The sequence below is a fragment of the Martes martes genome (assembly GCF_963455335.1).
Source record: "Martes martes genome assembly, chromosome: 2".
Lineage (NCBI taxonomy): Eukaryota > Metazoa > Chordata > Mammalia > Carnivora > Mustelidae > Martes > Martes martes.
The window spans coordinates 59,316,664-59,333,667 of NC_137889.1; the positions used below are offsets into that span (position 1 = coordinate 59,316,664).

The 17,004-nt window shown below is 39.8% G+C and overlaps 1 protein-coding gene across 2 annotated transcripts in view; it reads left to right on the forward strand.

Annotated features, from left to right (window-relative positions):
* Nucleotides 1-529: 529 nt before the first annotated feature.
* Nucleotides 530-17,004, forward strand: part of CCDC25 (coiled-coil domain containing 25) — a 40,797-nt gene continuing 24,322 nt past the window's right edge. The window contains exons 1-5 of one of the 2 annotated variants that reach the window (XM_080796442.1): nt 540-659; nt 5,462-5,509; nt 10,301-10,340; nt 11,456-11,578; nt 15,248-15,299. Coding sequence is in view for 1 of the 2 variants with exons in the window: in XM_080796441.1 (XP_080652567.1) it covers nt 632-659; nt 5,462-5,509; nt 10,301-10,340; nt 15,248-15,299 (168 nt within the window). In the remaining variant the exon portion in view is untranslated. Of the gene's footprint in view, nt 660-5,461; nt 5,510-10,300; nt 10,341-11,455; nt 11,579-15,247; nt 15,300-17,004 lie in introns of both variants that reach the window. The other variant, XM_080796441.1, reaches the window with a different exon arrangement.

Sequence of the window (17,004 nt, forward strand, 5' to 3'; positions counted from 1 at the left end):
AAGTAACCTATGAATTAGTTGCTGTATTCATCTTCATTTTGCAGATCAGGTGAGTGAAGCACAGAATGTGGCCAACAAACGCCTTGTAAGTGGTGGAGCTATGAATATGAATAGTGAAAGCATTTGGGTTCATTTCAAAATAAAACGTTCCTACTACGTGCCAGCTACTGTGATTGGCGCAGGGAAGGCTGTGAAGGAGGCAGTGGTTTCTGCTGTCCCGGAGCCCATCAGGGGTGATGGGTAGCAGTTAACAACCAACAGATAAGCCTCAAGATAAGACCGCTCACTTGGTGGTGACTCTAAATGCAAAGTCAGCCAAAGGTATTTTTCTTTTAAGAGGACAGAATTTCCTCGCTGCCTTTTCCAACCACGAATTGTCCCAGCTCCATCTACTTTCCTTCTTCAACCCCCAAACCAATGAACGTTATCAGCCCGCCCGCACCCTTCCCCCACTCACCCACTCGCCAGGATTAAAGATGGCGCCAACGGCTGGCGTTATGACACGACCCGACGTCCGCCGGAAGTGCGCGAGGAGTTCCGGGGAACAGGCGGCCTCCGCTCTCTGGTATCCTGAGCTAGCGAGTTGAGTGCTGCTGTTGCGCGCTGGAGTCCCTGCGCCGCCGCCGAGATCATGGTGTTCTACTTTACCAGCAACAGCGGTGAGTGGGCGCGGTGACCTCCTCCGTCCCTGCTCTACAGCGGGGCTCCGAAGCCGGAACCCCCGGCTGTTCAGCCTGAACTTCATCTTAAAGCTGCTCCTCCTCGGCAGTGGGGGCTTCTTCCTGCGCCCTTTCGGTCCCCACTTTGTGTCCGTCCTGTCGTCCCCCTGTGCCTCTTGTCTGGGTCTGGGGGAGTGTAGATGGACCATCACTCCTGCTGTCTTTGCATCCGGGAGTCTTTTTCCTCGGAAAGACCTCCCTTTGCTACCTGGAATTGGGCAGAGTTTGTGGGCTTCTTCACACCCCCGTCGCTGGTCTCACCTCCACCTCCTTGACCTTTATTCTGATTGCGTCCTGGTAATTACCCACTTGGAGAGAGAAGAGGCATACCTGCCAACCACACTGCCTTCCAGGAAGTGTGCCTTATCCTTCTAGGATAGCGTTGTAGGTCCTGGAATGCAACAGAAAACAGTAAAAAAAACAAAACAAAACGAAAAACCGTGGAGTGGCGGTACAGCCACTCATTGGCTAGAGTTGATGTCCCAGATCTCAAAATTTGACACATGATAGTGTTTCTGATTTGTCTTTGGCAGCCAAGGAAAGGGTGCTTTTAGTTCCCAGGAAATGCTAGTCTTGACCTCGTTTCTTGTGCTTATGTTGTTCCTTTTGCCTGATCAATCTCATTAACTCCCCTAAGACAGCTCTGGCCCAGGCCCATTTTTTACAAATGCCCCTCCCAACCTAACCCAGAGATTGCTTAGCTAAACCTCTTTGGGGAACCCCCTTAACACCCCCTGTGTATCTTTGGTATTAGATGCTGTCTGCTTAGTCTAGAGTGTAAGCTTCTTGAGGACAGGGGCAGGATCTCCTTGTTTCCCTAGTCTAGTGCCTGGCTCATAGTAGTTAATAAATGCTTATTGAATAAAGGTATTTTTTTTATTTAGTCACAGCATATACTATTCTATTGTTACTCTCTCTGCTTGCTTGTTAAACGTGAGACTTAAGCGAAACCAGCCTCATTTGTTGAATAAGGTGATACTTTCTCTAAAGATGTGAACATTAAGGCCCAGGGAATTTGTTCACAGACTGCCCCCATCCTCATTCCATAACACTGTCCCATCTCATTTTTTTCAGTAGTCTAGACTTGACAGTGTGCCATAAGCCATTTGTCTGCCCTTATAGAGTTGGTTTGTCTTACCCATATTATTAAAATTATCAGAAACAATTCACTCTAGCCTGAAAAGCCCCTAATTGCATCCTCCCTTTTTTTTGTTTGCTGACTTTGTCCTAACTCCAATCTCTTTTTAGCTTCTCCACTCATGAGAGTTCCCAACAATATAGGTATCCAAAGAAGAAACCCAACAATGAAATAAAAAATACAGGTGGGGTTTATAGATACTACATGTATTTTATGTTAGCTGCTTTATTCTCCTTAAAGCCATTCTAAATTCTATGAGCACTATTTGTACTTACACAGATGCCCACAATAGAGCAGTGTTTTAGCAGATTATGGGTCATGTTTTCCTCATTGGCTTCCATTATAAGGTCAGAACTGCTTCCTGTCGGAAAAATATTTGGCCTTTAAGTCTAACAAAAACACACTTGGGCAGCAAATCTTAAAATTGCAAAGGAACCTGGATGGTTCAGTCGGTTAAGCATCTGCCTTCAGCTTGGGTCATGATCCCGGGGTCCTGCTTCTTCCTCTCCCTCTACCCATCTTCTTCCTGCAGGCTCTCTGTTGTTCTCTTGCTCTCTAATAAATAAATAAAATTTTTAAAAATAAAATTGCAAAGTTAATGGAAAAATGATAACTTTGTCAATAAAATAGTAATAAAACTTCAACATATTCTCTTAGAGAAATCAACTTGAACATACAGAATCTTCAGGAAAGCACTTGCCAAGCTTTTCAGACAACTTAGGGTTTACTATATAAAAACTTTTCTTAAATGGGGAGAAATCTCAATACAAAGTTATTGCTTTTCCTTTTAAAATTAGTATCTGACTAAAATCTCTTTGACTTAATTCGTGTTTCATGCTCTGTCATAATGGAATAATGAAACATTAGCCTTACTGTATTTCCACAGTCAAATTCAAGACCATCTGATTTATGGACCCACACAATATCTGCACTTGGCTCATTAAGTCCGTCTGCACTTCTAGTACCTTTTGATTGCATCTGTAAATAATGAAATTATCTCAGAGCCTCTAAAGTTGGATTGGTTGCTACACCTGAATCCTCTACCTTTAAGATGACTATATTCCATACTAATCAACCCTATCCTTTGGGCAAGAATAACAAAAGTACTAGAATAATTTAATTTAGTTTCTCTTTATCCCTCTTAACATACACAGGAACTTCCTTCAGATTTCTTACTGAGCAGTCATTTTCCTTTTTTTTTTTTTTTAAATTTTCTCTTGACTAATTTCAGTCTTTCAGAAAAGTTACAAAAATAATAAAGGATTTCCTTTATAACCTCTTAGATCGCCCAAATTCTAACATTAGAACTTCTTTCTTTCCTTCCCTCTTTATTTTTCTTCATCTCCCTCTCTCCACATGTGTGTGCACGCATGTGCTCACACACACACACTTTTTTTTCTTGAGCCATTTTTTGGTAAGTCACATTTTACCCCTAAATACTTCAGGATTTTTTCCCCCTAAAATCAAAGATTTCTGTTATCAAAAAGCATTTCTTATCAAAATTAGGAAATTAACATTGCAGCAATACTACTAACTCATCAGCTTTTATTTGGTTTTCATTGGTGTCCTAATAATGCATTTATAACAAAGGAACATTACAGATCATTGTTGCATTTGGTTGTCATTCATTACTCTTCAGCTTGTTCTAATCTGGAGCAGTTGCTTAGTCTTTGTCTTTCATGGACGCTTTTGTTGAAGAATTATTTTGTAGAATGCCTCTCAGTTTGCATTTGAGTTATGTTCTTTATCACCTCATTTTATAGGTCAACCATCCAAACAATGGTCTGTCACTCTCTTGGCTACAATTTAGGTGGCTTAGCCTTAGCTTTATTTTATTTTAATCATTTTTAATCATTTGAAAAGTTACTTTCGTTCTGATTATAAAAAACCGTCTATATATTTGGTAAGCAAGCTAGCCAAGGTAAGTATTGTTAACAGTTATATGTATATCTTCTCATACATATAAAGAAAATAGATGCATATATTAAACATATGGTTGTAAACCTGAATATACAACTATATATTCATTTTTTACAAATTGAATCTTGCCATATGTATACAAAAATACTGTTGTTTAATTCCTGCCTTTTGTTTTCAGTGGGTATGTCGTATTTTGTTTATGTATGTTCTGCCGTGTTTAACCAGTCTTAATTAATGGGTATTTAGATTGTAAAAAGAACGTCATTGCTTGATAGAGTAATTACAGTGTATACTTAGTGGTGACATTACAGGATCAAAGAGTGTACACATAGAATAACACTAAGTTGTACAGAGACAATCTGAAATGGTTTTATTCCTGCACTTCTGGCATTTGTTATAATGGCTGTTCTGGCTATGCTAAGGCCTTACCAAGCTAATGTAATACTCAATTATAGATGAGTATTTCTGTCAACTAGTCAATGCAAATACTCTCTCTTTTCCAGATAGTTCCCTCAGCTACTTACAGGTAATTTGGGTTGTGGTATTTATAACAGTTAACTGAAGGAAATGGGATTTTCCCGCCCCAAGAGAGCAACTATGATTGATAATTTAAGGAGTTTCTCATTACTGAAAGTACAGGCAATTTATTTAAAAATTTATAAGTGAGAGTGCTGCCTCTGGCCTTCGGAGCTCCACTCATATGTACTAGTTTGTGCCCTGGAATGACAGCCAACAAGCTGCCCAGACTGGGGGCCCAGTGACTTATTATTAACTCAGGAGTTTAGATCCAGATGGGGTCAAACAAGTTTTGGTAGACTAGCTTGGAAACCCAGTGCCCAGACAGAATTTCAATTTCGGAAACTTAAATTTTTGTTTGACCCCAGATGGAAGATGCCTGTGGCAAGTCACTAACTCAGTAAAACAAATGTCATTTCTAAGGTAAGCCATATCTAGAATATTCAGTTTGGTTTAAAGCAGTATTTCCTAACACTCACTTCACATTGGAGATAGTTGAAGATCCTTTAAAAAAAAAAAAATACACCATTGCTTATCCACCAGAAATCTGGATTTGGTTAGTCTTAATGGACCTGGGACATAATTAGGTGATTCTAATGTGTAATCAGGGCTCAGTCACTGATTTTGAAGATAATTGAAAAACTGTCTTTCCCCGGAATGGGATAGTGCATTATAATTTGCAGCACACCTGGAAGAGAATAATATTGCCAAAATACGATTATGAAAAAACTCAGCTAAGTATAGGAGCCTATTTTTAAATGGTTGAGGTGAAGGTTAAATTGTTTGTTTTTTTACTCTTTTGAAGAAGGCAAAAGTATAGGGCTGAACTGGAATTGTATTGAACTCTATCCCTGATGGAAGTAGGAAAGTATCTATTGTATAAGGGTCAATAAACTTTTCCTATTTGGGCCAGGTAGTAAATATTTTGGACTTTGTGAGCCACATCCAGTCTCTGTAGCTTTGTTCTTCCTCATTTTGTGTTTTCAACTCCTTAAAAATGTGAAAGTCATTTCTTAGCATGCGGGCTTCCAAAAAAGGGCCAAATCTGGCCTGTGGGCCATGCGTTGCCAACCCCTAATCGAAGTATTTCTTGTGTATTTTTCCCATGAAGCAGTTTTGTTGGGGATGAAATTATCTAACTGTTTTTTATATTTTTGTTTTGTCTTAGTTAATTCATCTGCTTACACTATTTACATGGGAAAGGATAAATATGAAAGTAAGTTTTCAAAAGCATTTGATTTTGAAATTTCCAGCAGGTAAGTGTTAATTGCCTCCTCCCCTACCCCCCTTGGTTGGTCAGATATGAGTTTTCAGCTAATTACTACTAATTAAGTCCATTATAAGGCACTCCAGTGGGTTAACTTTCCTAGGATTTAATTATATCAAATAATATTGGGTCTATTGGACCACTTGTTGCTGATTAGAAACTTAACTTTTACTAAGAGTTTTGTGGTATCGTCTAATGTAAGGTGATAGGAATCAGAGGTTAACCTGTGCTAATTTATATCAAGTAAAAATCATGTGTGACTTAGTTGTAAAGATCATTTTCTGTATGTTTTTACCACATTTAAGAATAGAGGAAATATACTTTTAGGATTTTTGAGGCTGAAGATGGCTCTTTTTGAGTTACAAAATGTTAACATTATTTTTTCAAACTTTGTTGATCACTCTCCTCAGAATGAAATATATTATTCCACACTGTACACATCGATGTAACTAAAACAAAAATTTACAAAAAATGCCCATACTTTTTGCTGTGCCCTCTTTTTTGTTTTGTTTAATTTTTACGAAGCTAGACTCAACCAGCTATATTAATTTTTTGACCCACTAATCAATGTAAACTAAAGTTTAAAGGGGAAAACCACTTTAGGGATGTGGCCTTCTGATTGCCCGAGTGAGGAGGGAAACGAAAGCGAAGGTGAGCTTTCTTGCTGTGGAGCAGGGAGTTGACAGCCCTGAGCTGAGGAAGAAAAGATATGCAGCAGGGGAGCTTGGAGACCCGACAGAACCCCTCTTCTTCAAGCTTGGAGAATACACAGTGGCTCTTCTCACAGGGGTTGTGTCATGTTTTGGAAAAGAGCGCTCTGAATTCAAGCCCATGTGGGTTAAAATGTGAGCTCTTAGCAGACTGGCTGTAGTCACTTCACCTCTCTGAACCTCACATTGCTGAGGTGTACAAAGAGGATCATGGGCCAGTGTCTGCCTTGCAGGGGTGTGAGGGTTAAATAAAGAGCCTGAGTAAAGCACCTGGCCTGGAGTGGGCGCTCAGCAATGGTAGGGGTCACCGATGGAGCTTTTTTAGCTCCCCAGAACCAGCTCCTCTTGTTCCTGGGACTGCTCCATGGCTGGGTGACCACCTCAGGACTCTGAGAGCTGGCCAGTTCCCTCCAATTACTTTTCTTTAACCTCCAGATATTGCTTTATTCCACCCCCCAAAACCATCAGTCTGTTCCAGGTGCAGTTTGAAATGGACAACAGTTTAAACTTGATTCTTTAAAAGAGGCAAGTATAACATTCTTCAGTATGAGACATTTGACATGAATGAAATTAATAAAGCCAAAAATGAAAAAATGCCAGAGAACAGTAATGTTATATATTACTGTAGTATATATAGATATAGAACTATAGTTAACATATACACATATCTAATATAACATACAATGTAATATATATAAAATATATAATGTGATACAGTAATAGCTGTGTAAATACATATAGTTATTAATCAGATCTGTATAAATGGTTTAGAACTTTGCAATAATACTGGTTGCATAAAGCAGAATGAGAATAAGCAAGACTATTACATCCCATCCAAGACAAAAAAAAACAAAAACAAAAACAACAGAATAAAATAATTTTTTTTAAAGATTTTATTTATTTATTTGACAGAGAGAGAGAGAGAGATCACAAGTAGGCAGAGAGAGAGAGGGGGAAGCAGGCTCCCTGCTGAGCAGAGAGCCTGATGCGGGGCTCCATCCCAGGACCCTGAGATCATGACCTGAGCCGAAAGCAGAGGCTTAACCCTCTGAGCCATGCAGGTGCCCCGGAATAAAATAATTTTTAAACAGTTTTTCCTTATAATGAATTTATGACATTGTCTCTGGTGTGAGTTATGGAGAAGCAATCTGCTGTATATTAATACTCGAGTTTTCTATTTCTCTTAGTAACACTTACATGATCATAGGTAATTTTTATTTTTTTTCATAGCATCCTCCTGATGAATGTGGCTGAGAAGGGGATGCTGTCTCCTTGTAGTACATTGAGCAAGGAGGCACAGTTAGAACCAGTCCTGGTTACCTACACTAGATATAGATCCACACCTGATCAAATCTACTTTTCTTTCTACTACATTAAGGATGCAAGCCCAAGACTTAGGTTACTGAGAAACACCTAAAGGAGAGCTGCTCTGTACGGTTGTGTGGGTTTTGCACTGTATGACTCTGAGTGGGAAACTTTATTTCTTACAACGAAGGACTGCATTGATACTGCTTCCCATTGACACCACCCAAGGCAGCTGTGCCAGGGACAGTCCCACCATGTCTCTCTTTTCCTTCCATTTTAGTTTACTATTTGCTGGGGCTGATCTGCATGGGGCCACATGCCACACTCTCTGAGTAGCTGAAGGGGAACATGTAATCTTTGCTTTCGCAGCATTAAAGGTGGAGAGGTACACACAAAAACAAATAATGATATTTTGCTGTGAATCTAAAAACTGCTCTTAAAAATGAAGGCTATTTAAAAAAGTATGGGTTAGGGGCTCCTGGGTGGCTCAGTGCATTAAAGCCTCTGCCTTCGGCTCGGGTCATGATCCCAGGGTTCTGGGATCAAGCCCGGAGTTGGGCTCTCTGCTTAGCGGGGAGCCTGCTTCCCCCTCTCTCTCTCTTCTTCCTTCTCTGCCTGCTTGTGATCTCTGTCTGTCAAATAAATAAATAAAATCTAAAAAAAAAAAAAATATGGGTTCACTGAAGCAGTAAGAGTAAATGCTGTAGCAGTAGAGGGGCAGAGAGTAGGTGTGATTGGGAGAGAACCAGAAAGGCTTCGTGGAGAAGGAGGGGTTAGGATGGGCTTGATTGTAGCCCATTTAAAGGAATGTCCGTTGTAGAAATTTTTATGTACAGATTTATATCTACAGACATAAATCTAGATTCTACAGTTGTAAATTTAGATTCTTTCCAGAAGCCACTGGAGTGGTGTTTTGCTGTCCTTAAAATGTATGTAGAAAGAAATCTATGTATAGAACATTTTTTCCCCACGACCATTTGGAGTTATTTGGAAGTGCCCGTTTTCCTAGTCAGCTTTGTATGAAAATATTAAATTTTTAAAACACCCCATTCTCTAGTGCTCCTAGCACTCCATACTTATTTCTAACAGCCTTGATGACTTCAGACAAGTGACTACGTGGAACATAAGTGAATTTTTAATTGAATAATTTTCTTTTACTGAAAAGCTTTCAGATGTTTTCTTCTTATTAGCCAGCAGGTGTCACCAGGGAGCCAAACATGGCCTGACTGAGGGAAAGAGGTTTTTGTATTTCCCTTTACTTTTTTTGATTACTTGTTGGCTATTGGCTCAGCTTCCCATTTAAGCTAGTAGGAAGCCCTTCAGAAAATTTATGGTGTCTGCAGTATCTTTTTTTTTTTTTTAAATATTCTCAGTTTTTTTGTTTTGTTTTTTTAAAGATTTTTATTTATTTATTTGACAGACAGAGATCACAAGTAGGCAGAGAGGCAGGCAGAGAGAGAGGAGGAAGCAGGCTCCCCGCTGAGCAGAAAGCCCGATGTGGGGCTCGATCCCAGGGTCCTGGGATCATGACCTGAGCCGAAGGCAGAGGCTTTAACCCCTGAGCCACCCAGGCGCCCCGTGTCTGCAGTATCTTAAGAGTACCCTCATCCAAGATTTATCATCCCTTTGTTTTTCTGGAAAATGAATACCCCTTTCAAGTTAGATTATACTTTCTTGGGTACATTTTAAATCATCACATTAATCATTGTGTTTACCTTACAGTTTTTAACCTTGTGTCTAATACTTTAAATAATGCTTTTGTATTAAACACAATTAGTTTCTAATTATTAATGTGGCTATTGGAAGTGTATATTGATATTATTTTTCTGTAGTGATAATGTATCATTAGCCTTAAAAATGTAAAAGTATACATTTTGAAGGAATAATTCACCTTTTATAAATATGCTTGAAGGAAATAATCAGGAATATGGACATATTTATTTTAAAAATATTTACTAAAGCATTTATAATTAAAAATAGTCCAAATGTGAACAGTAGAAAAGTTTATTCACGTGATAGAATTAACTAGTCATTGTTTCCAAAGAACTTTTTCATTTTTTATTTTACTTTGATCTAACAAATACATAGCTTAGAACTTCAAATAGTAACAATGCGTATCATAAAAACATTTGTTTTTCACCCTATCCTTTCCAACACCCATGTTCCATCCCAGAGAGACAGTTTTAATTTCTAGCTATTTCTTCTATTTTATTTTTCTTTTGTATGTGACAGAATTTTAGGTGATTTTAATTTCCTTTTTTATACTTCTGGTGGTTGTTGCATCTTCTAATGTTCTACAATTTTATAACTGAGAGGTCTTTTTTAAAAAGTAAAATGCGGTCCGCTGATTAGCAAAACCATTTTAACAAATAAATTTCTTACAGTGCATCAATTTTGTAAGACCTCATCTAACTTCTTAGCTGCTCTGATTTGCAGTTTTACTGCCTTTTAATAGAAGTATCTTTGAAGTTTCTTAGAAGTGTTATTATAAAAATAATAACAATTATCATGGCCCAGTTGTAAAAACCATTTTTATATTTTTCTTTTTCCTGTGTTTTCAAGCATCATAGCCTCTCTGAATTACTCTTTCCTCCATTAAGGGAAAGAAACGGTTGTGGAAAGGCTTGGTATTTCTCCACTCCCCAGCTTACTGTAAACTCTGGCATATTTTCATTTGACAGGTTTTTTTTTAACCTTTTCTTTGTTTTCTTGTTTCTCACTATAGATGAAGATCTAATAAAGCATGGCTGGCCTGAAGATATTTGGTAAGAAATAATTTTGCTTCTGCTTTCTATGCCTTGTTTACTTTTTTAGATTTGGCCAGCCCACCTGATCTTTATGTTGAAACCTAGAACTTACGCTTTGCATTTTGTTTATGAATGGTCAGTGGTAAGTAGCTGCCTGCCAGCTCCCCTCATTTACAATTGCCGTGTAAACTAGGGATGACCACAGAGGCCTCTGGAACCTAGGCTTTACTTTAACCTCATGTGTGTCTTCTCATAGTGGGCTAATGAGACCACCTCACTCACACACTCAGACCATTCTTCCTGAAAGGACGAAGGATGGGTGAGGGCCTCACAAGTTGCAATGAGGAAAATAGAAGCTTCCCTGGAGGTGGAATAGATAGAGCATCTGACCAGGTCCCACTTTAAAGAAAACAGAGTCTGGCTTCCCTTTGTCTTTCCAACTCCCTCATGAGGTTAGCACCATCTGGATCCAGCCTCTCCTCCCTCTTTAAAATATTTTCTGGAAATTTAAAGCATAATAATTACTTTCTTCACCTCCTTCCAAGATTATTTTTGCTGCTCACAAAACCCAGCCCAAAGGATGATGACCAATGATCAAAAAACTCCTTCATTTTAGTTGAATTCTTTTCTTTTTCTGACTGCCTTAGAATGCCATATGGGCGTTTCTACCTCTCAGACCTTGAACCTTTTAGGAGGACATGGACTCCCATGACTTTCACATAACACTGTTGGGCTCAGTTTGAGTTCCTTTTCTGTCTTCAGCTTCTACTCTCGTGATGTGTCTCTCCTGGAGCCTAACTCTATATATAGAGCAGGGTATGGTCTCCACAACTCCACAAACACCGCCCCTCCCCACAGTGCTGTCCCTAAAGATAAGCACACAGATCCTATTTGCTTTAATGATAGTAATAACGAACACGTATTGAATACCTAACTATATGCCAAGTACTGGTAGGTGTTTACTTTATTAATACCTTTAATTTCACGGTAACCCTGTAAAAGAGTTACTGGTATTATACCCATTTTCAGATGAAGAAACTAAGGCTCTGGGAGACTGAACAGATGTGCTCTGGTTGTTGCTGTTTCCCCAGCTGGCTCGAGTTCTGAAGTACCAACTTTTTTCTTCCCTTCAGCTGCTGCTCTCTGGCTAAGGGTGACTTCCTTCCTCCCTCGGGCCATTGCTGCAGCTCTCTCTGGACCTCCTTTCTCCCAAGTGTGGGCCTGGATCCTTGACTCAATTCCCTAGAGAGACAGAGGTTAGATACTTTTTAGAAGGGCTGCTTCAGTTTCAATAAAGTGGACAGCATTGGACATTTAATAGGAAAATTATTGCACAGAGGTTAACCTAAGCTCCCCCCAGAGGTGGCCATCCTCAGAACCCCCAGGCCCAGCTGCAGGAACCCACCAAAGGGCGCCTCCTCTCTTGCTTCAGTCTACCCCATGATGGAGGGGGTAATTCATGACTGAGAGGAAATGCTTTCCTGTCTGTCTTCTCTGAAGTCCACACTCCAGGAACCAGGAGGCACTATAAACCTGAGGAATTTTAAAGTCTTTTTTTTTTCTCCAATCTGCCCCCTTCTTCCAGCACAGTGGCCTGTCTTCTGAACTCAAATATTAGGGGTCCTCAAGGTAGACACTGCTTGGTTCCCCCTTACCTCAGGTGGGCAGTGTGCATTGCCAAGGGGCTTTTGGATTGAGTACTGCTTACCTTTCTGGAACTCTAGATTATATGCCTCATGAAGACAATGATCACTTTACTTACTATCCCATCCCATTACCTACCATAGCACTTGGCCTGTGGTACATGTCCTATAAATATTTGTTAACTTCCTGATTAACTTTCTGCCTCTCTAGCAGTCATCTCTACTGGACATTTTTCCATAATAACTGCATTCTGGTATCTCCATTTTGAGGACGTATCACTGAGCTGGCTTATTTCAGTTGTCCTTAAAACCCAAAGAGCTCCAGATCCTGTCAAGGGAGATGAGAATGGCTGCCTCTGTTATGTAATTATCTGCTGTGAATTTCTAACATGTCATTTCTAACATTACGTTTGAGGTGTAAATACTTGCCTAGTAAAGGTGCCATATTCAGAGTGTTCAGATGTACCACGGAAGTCAATTTACCATAGCCTTTTACCTTAATTTTTTAAAAAATTAAATACATGGAAGAGAAATTTCTATGCCCTATGTGTTCTGAGTTGAGTTTTTTATTTCATTATGGTTTACTCTCTCCTGGAATGCTATTTAACCAAATTAATGTCTTTAGATACCTTGATACCCATCTTGACCAACTCTTGAGACTAATGACTGCTGTTGGAAGTGATGGACTTTTACTTTCAGAAGCTATTCGGGGCCTAATGTAAGGTGGAATAGCCAGCCCTCAGTTTCAGGACTGTCTTGGCAATCCTGGGAACATTCCTCAGCATGCTAGGAATGATTCAGTTGATCAGCATTCCAAGGTGATTTTTCCAACCTGTGTCTCTCCAAGGTACACTTTGGAACTTTACTTGAGTTTATACCAGAAAACCTTCTGAGGCACCTTTAAGCAAAGGATTTTCCCGGGACTAAATGAGAATGGAACTGGGTTTATCTTTAAACAAAAGAAAATAGAAAAATAGAAATAGTTTGCCTCCAGACGCCCTAGTGAACACTATTTCCAGGGACCCCACTTTGAGGAGTTAAATGACTCAGTTGTGAGGGTCTGTATCTCTGCATCTCCCAGTCATTGAGGCTCATTTATTGAGCTTTCTAGTCTTTGCATTCAGTAAAGAAAACAGGGATGAAGAGAGAGGAAGATAACAAGGACAAGAAGGAACTAGGGAACTGCGGGGCATAATTGAAACTTTTTGGAGTAAACATTTTAGAAGGTTTGGAAAGGTTTTTTAAAGGAAACTTGTAGAGCTGGCTTTTGGGGGTTTTTTTTGTTTGTTTTTACAGTTCAACCAAGCCCTGTATTTCCCTGCATTCCCTGTGCCCTCATAGCGGTTAACCTACCAGTGTGGAATTGGTCTGTGTATCAGCAGTGATATATTCCCGTGTGGGTTTTGGGATTAGATATACATTGAATTATTTGTGTACTTATTTTGACAAAATTCCATATGAAAGACCTTTTCTTAAGGGAAATCAGAATACAATTAAACTACTGTGTGTATGTGGGAGAAAGTTGTGAGTGGAGAAGTGGTTTAAAACAAGTTGGAATGGGAGGAGTTACTTCTCAGCTGAACTTGCTTCCTAATGGAGTCTTTCCTAAGATTCTGAAAAAGAGTAATGAGATAGAGAATTTCTAGATTTGCAAAAACACATTTTTTTCCCAGTGGAAAAGGCCAAGCTGAAGACGATAATCAGTAGCAATCTTTTATATGGGAATGCAAATGAGTAAATGAACCAGTTGGGGCAAAATCAATATCCACTTCTGGCTAGCAGTAATGGTTAAAAATAAAACCTAGAGGGCGCCTGGGTGGCTCAATGGTTTAAGCCTCTGCCTTTGGCTCAGGTCATGATCTCAGAGTCCTGGGATCGAACCTGGCATAGGCATCCTTAGGCATCAGTCTCTCTGCTCAGTAGGGAGCCTGTTTTCCCCTCCCCCTCTGCCTGCCTCTCTGCCTGCTTGTGAGCTCTCTCTCTCTGTCAAATAAATAAATGAAATCTTTAAAAAAAATAGAAAGTTAAAAAAAAAAAAAAAACTTAGAGTCATCATTGACTACCAAAAATGTGTACTATTTTTCTGTATCCACAGTGACCAACAAGATGCTTAATTTGTTGAAAAGAATATGAGGAACACCATAATCTTAACATTTATGTAGAATCACGCTGTCTGCATCTTGTTCTAGGTGTGAATGTGTGACTGTTTTCACTTCTGAAAGATACATTAATGCTAAGAAAATGTCTTAAGAAATACATAATGGGATGCAGTGGAACCTCCTTAGGTTTTTACTGAAAAGGCTACAGCCCGTGACGTTATGGACTAAGGAAGAGACAATTCAAGTTAACAGAATCCCAAAGTGACCATCATGTGTTACTGTTGTTTGGTGCTAGAATCCTGGGGGCATCTCTGGATGTTAAAAAGAGAGAAAGTCAACTTTATTTGGTGAATTATAAATATGAAAACCTTAAACACTAGACTAGGTGAGAAAGGGATTAAGTTTAGAAAGATTTCATTATTTTGGCGGGTGATAGAGCCTTAATAAAAGGTAAGGTTTTATTTGGGACTTTGAGATGGGAGCACATTCCAAATGTTTTTAGGACAGTATCATAAAGGGTACGCCCAATGCTTTCCGAGAAGGCCTGTATTAGGGCCATTGCCAGATGTGAGGGTAGGATGAGTTGTTAGTCTGACCCATTTTATGACTCTTCCAACTCTTTGCTTCTCTTTGGATTGTTTTGCCATGCCTTGAAACTTAGGATGTCTTAAACCAAACCTCTCATCTTTTTTCCCAAGCTGGTGTCTTCTTCAACTGTAAAGTATCTCCCACTGTGGTCCTACCAGTCTCCCAGGCTTGCAACACCACAGTCTTGATGATGTCTTTCATTCCCTTCTCTCCTCACCTGAAATTCCTTTCCCTGTGTTTCTCTAAGTCCTCTGCTTCCTTCAGGGGCTCTCTAAACCTCAGTCCTTCAGAGAAGCCTTTGGTCATGGGTAGCTCTTTCTCACTGGAAAAATCACCCTTTCCAGGGTATTTCCATTTCTCTGATCTTCATCTTGGCACTTCGTCTCACACAGCTGCAGAACTTGTCATGTTTATCTTACCTCTCCCAGTTGATAGTGCCTTTAGAGGCGGTGGTTGTGTTTTATACTCCCTGTGGTGCTTGGCATGTGGTAAGCACTGAGTTAATACTTTCTGGATTGGAATGCTTTAAATGCAAGGGGCCTGAGGAGATGGTTGTCTTATACCTCTTGCTAAAAGTGGTTTTCATTCTTTGTAGGTTTCATGTGGACAAACTCTCTTCGGCTCATGTATACCTTCGATTACATAAGGTAACTGGATTTAAACGTGGACTCTGACTTTTTCTCTGGGGATGAACATCCTATCTTGTCCTCTGTCCTTTTTTTTTTTTTTTTTGCAGTTTAAATTGCTTAAAGTAATAAATATGTACAACAGTTGGAAAATGAGCAAATGAAGAGATGTCTTAGCCCTGACCCAGAACATCACTTAAGGGAAAGTCTGGTGATTTTTGGATACTTGGAAGGGGGCATCATCCATATACCCCAGCTAGAACCACTGCCCTGACTGGCGTAATTATCCTGCCAGTTCAGCTGTGTGGTGTGTCACCTCGGCTTCCTCTCCCTTTCATTTCAGTTGACAATTCTGGACCTCTGTCTTTTCCTGTGGAGATCATGTGTGGTTCCTTTTTCTCACACTCATGGGATTCTCCTGCCTCACTGAGGACTGATGTTCCCAGTTATCAGGGGCTTCTTTGAGATGTTTAAAACAGCATTAGAATAGTAAAGGGAAAAAAAATGCAGTGTCTCCTAGTAACATAAAAGCGCTATTTTTCTAATATCTTTACATTCATATATTACATTTTATACAGTTGAATCAAAGGGTGTTATACTTGCTATGTGTATTACTTTTTTTTTTTAATTTCTTACTTTGAAATGATTTTAGCTTTAGAGAGAAGTTGCAGAGATAGCACAGAGTTCCCCTAGACCCCATGCCTATTTTCCCCTCATTGTGAACATCTTACATGACTATGGCAGATTGGTTAGAACCAAGAAACAAACATTGGTACATTATATTAACTAAACTCTAGACTATTTTGATTTCACCAGTTTTTCCATTAATGTCCTCCTTCTGTCCCAGGAACCAGCCCAGTGTCCCACACTGTGTTTCATGGTCACATCTGCCTAGGCTCTCATACGTGGCAGTTTCACACTGAAAATGTGAGACTCTCCGTATTTCTCATGACCCTGACAATTTAAGAAGCACTGGCCAGGTTCTTGACAGAACGTCACTCAATTTGAGTTTATCTGATGTTTTCCTCATGACTGGAGTTCTGGGTTTTGGAGGAAGAAATAGCACAAAAGTGGAGCGCCCTCCTCATCACATCATGTCAAGGGTACATGCATTGATAGAACTTAGCACTGATGTGGCTAACCTTCATCTCCTGGCCAGGCCAGTGTTTGCGAGGTTTGCCCACTGGAGTGTTATTTTTCTCCCCGCTTCCATACTCTGTTATTTGGAAACAAGTCATCAAGTCCAGCCCATACTCAAGGGGGTGGGGATGGAATTAAGCTCTACTTCTTGCAGTGGGTGGAATATTTACATATATAAGGAAGATTTACCTCTTCTCCCCTGTATATTTAATACAGTAATTTATTTGTATCACTGTGGATTCATATGTTTATTTTATACTCTGGGTTATAAACCAGTTCTGTGTTCTTTGGTTGCTGAAATCGTCCCAGCTTCGGTCAGAGCTCTTTCAGCCTGGCTTCTATGTTCCTTTGATATGCTCCCATCCTTTTGTTTTTGAGCATTTGCTTACTTTCTGGCTCGCTAAGATGCTGTGGACTTGTCTTGTATTTTCCCTGCACAGTCCTAGAATCAGCCCTTTCTCCAAGGAGCGCTGATTCCTTTTATTGGGGAATGGTACTTAGAAGCCAAGTCTGGATGTGGTGTACTCACTGCTCCAGGAGTGTCGTTGCTTCTAGGCCCTCTCCGAGGTCTGGGAACTACATGTAT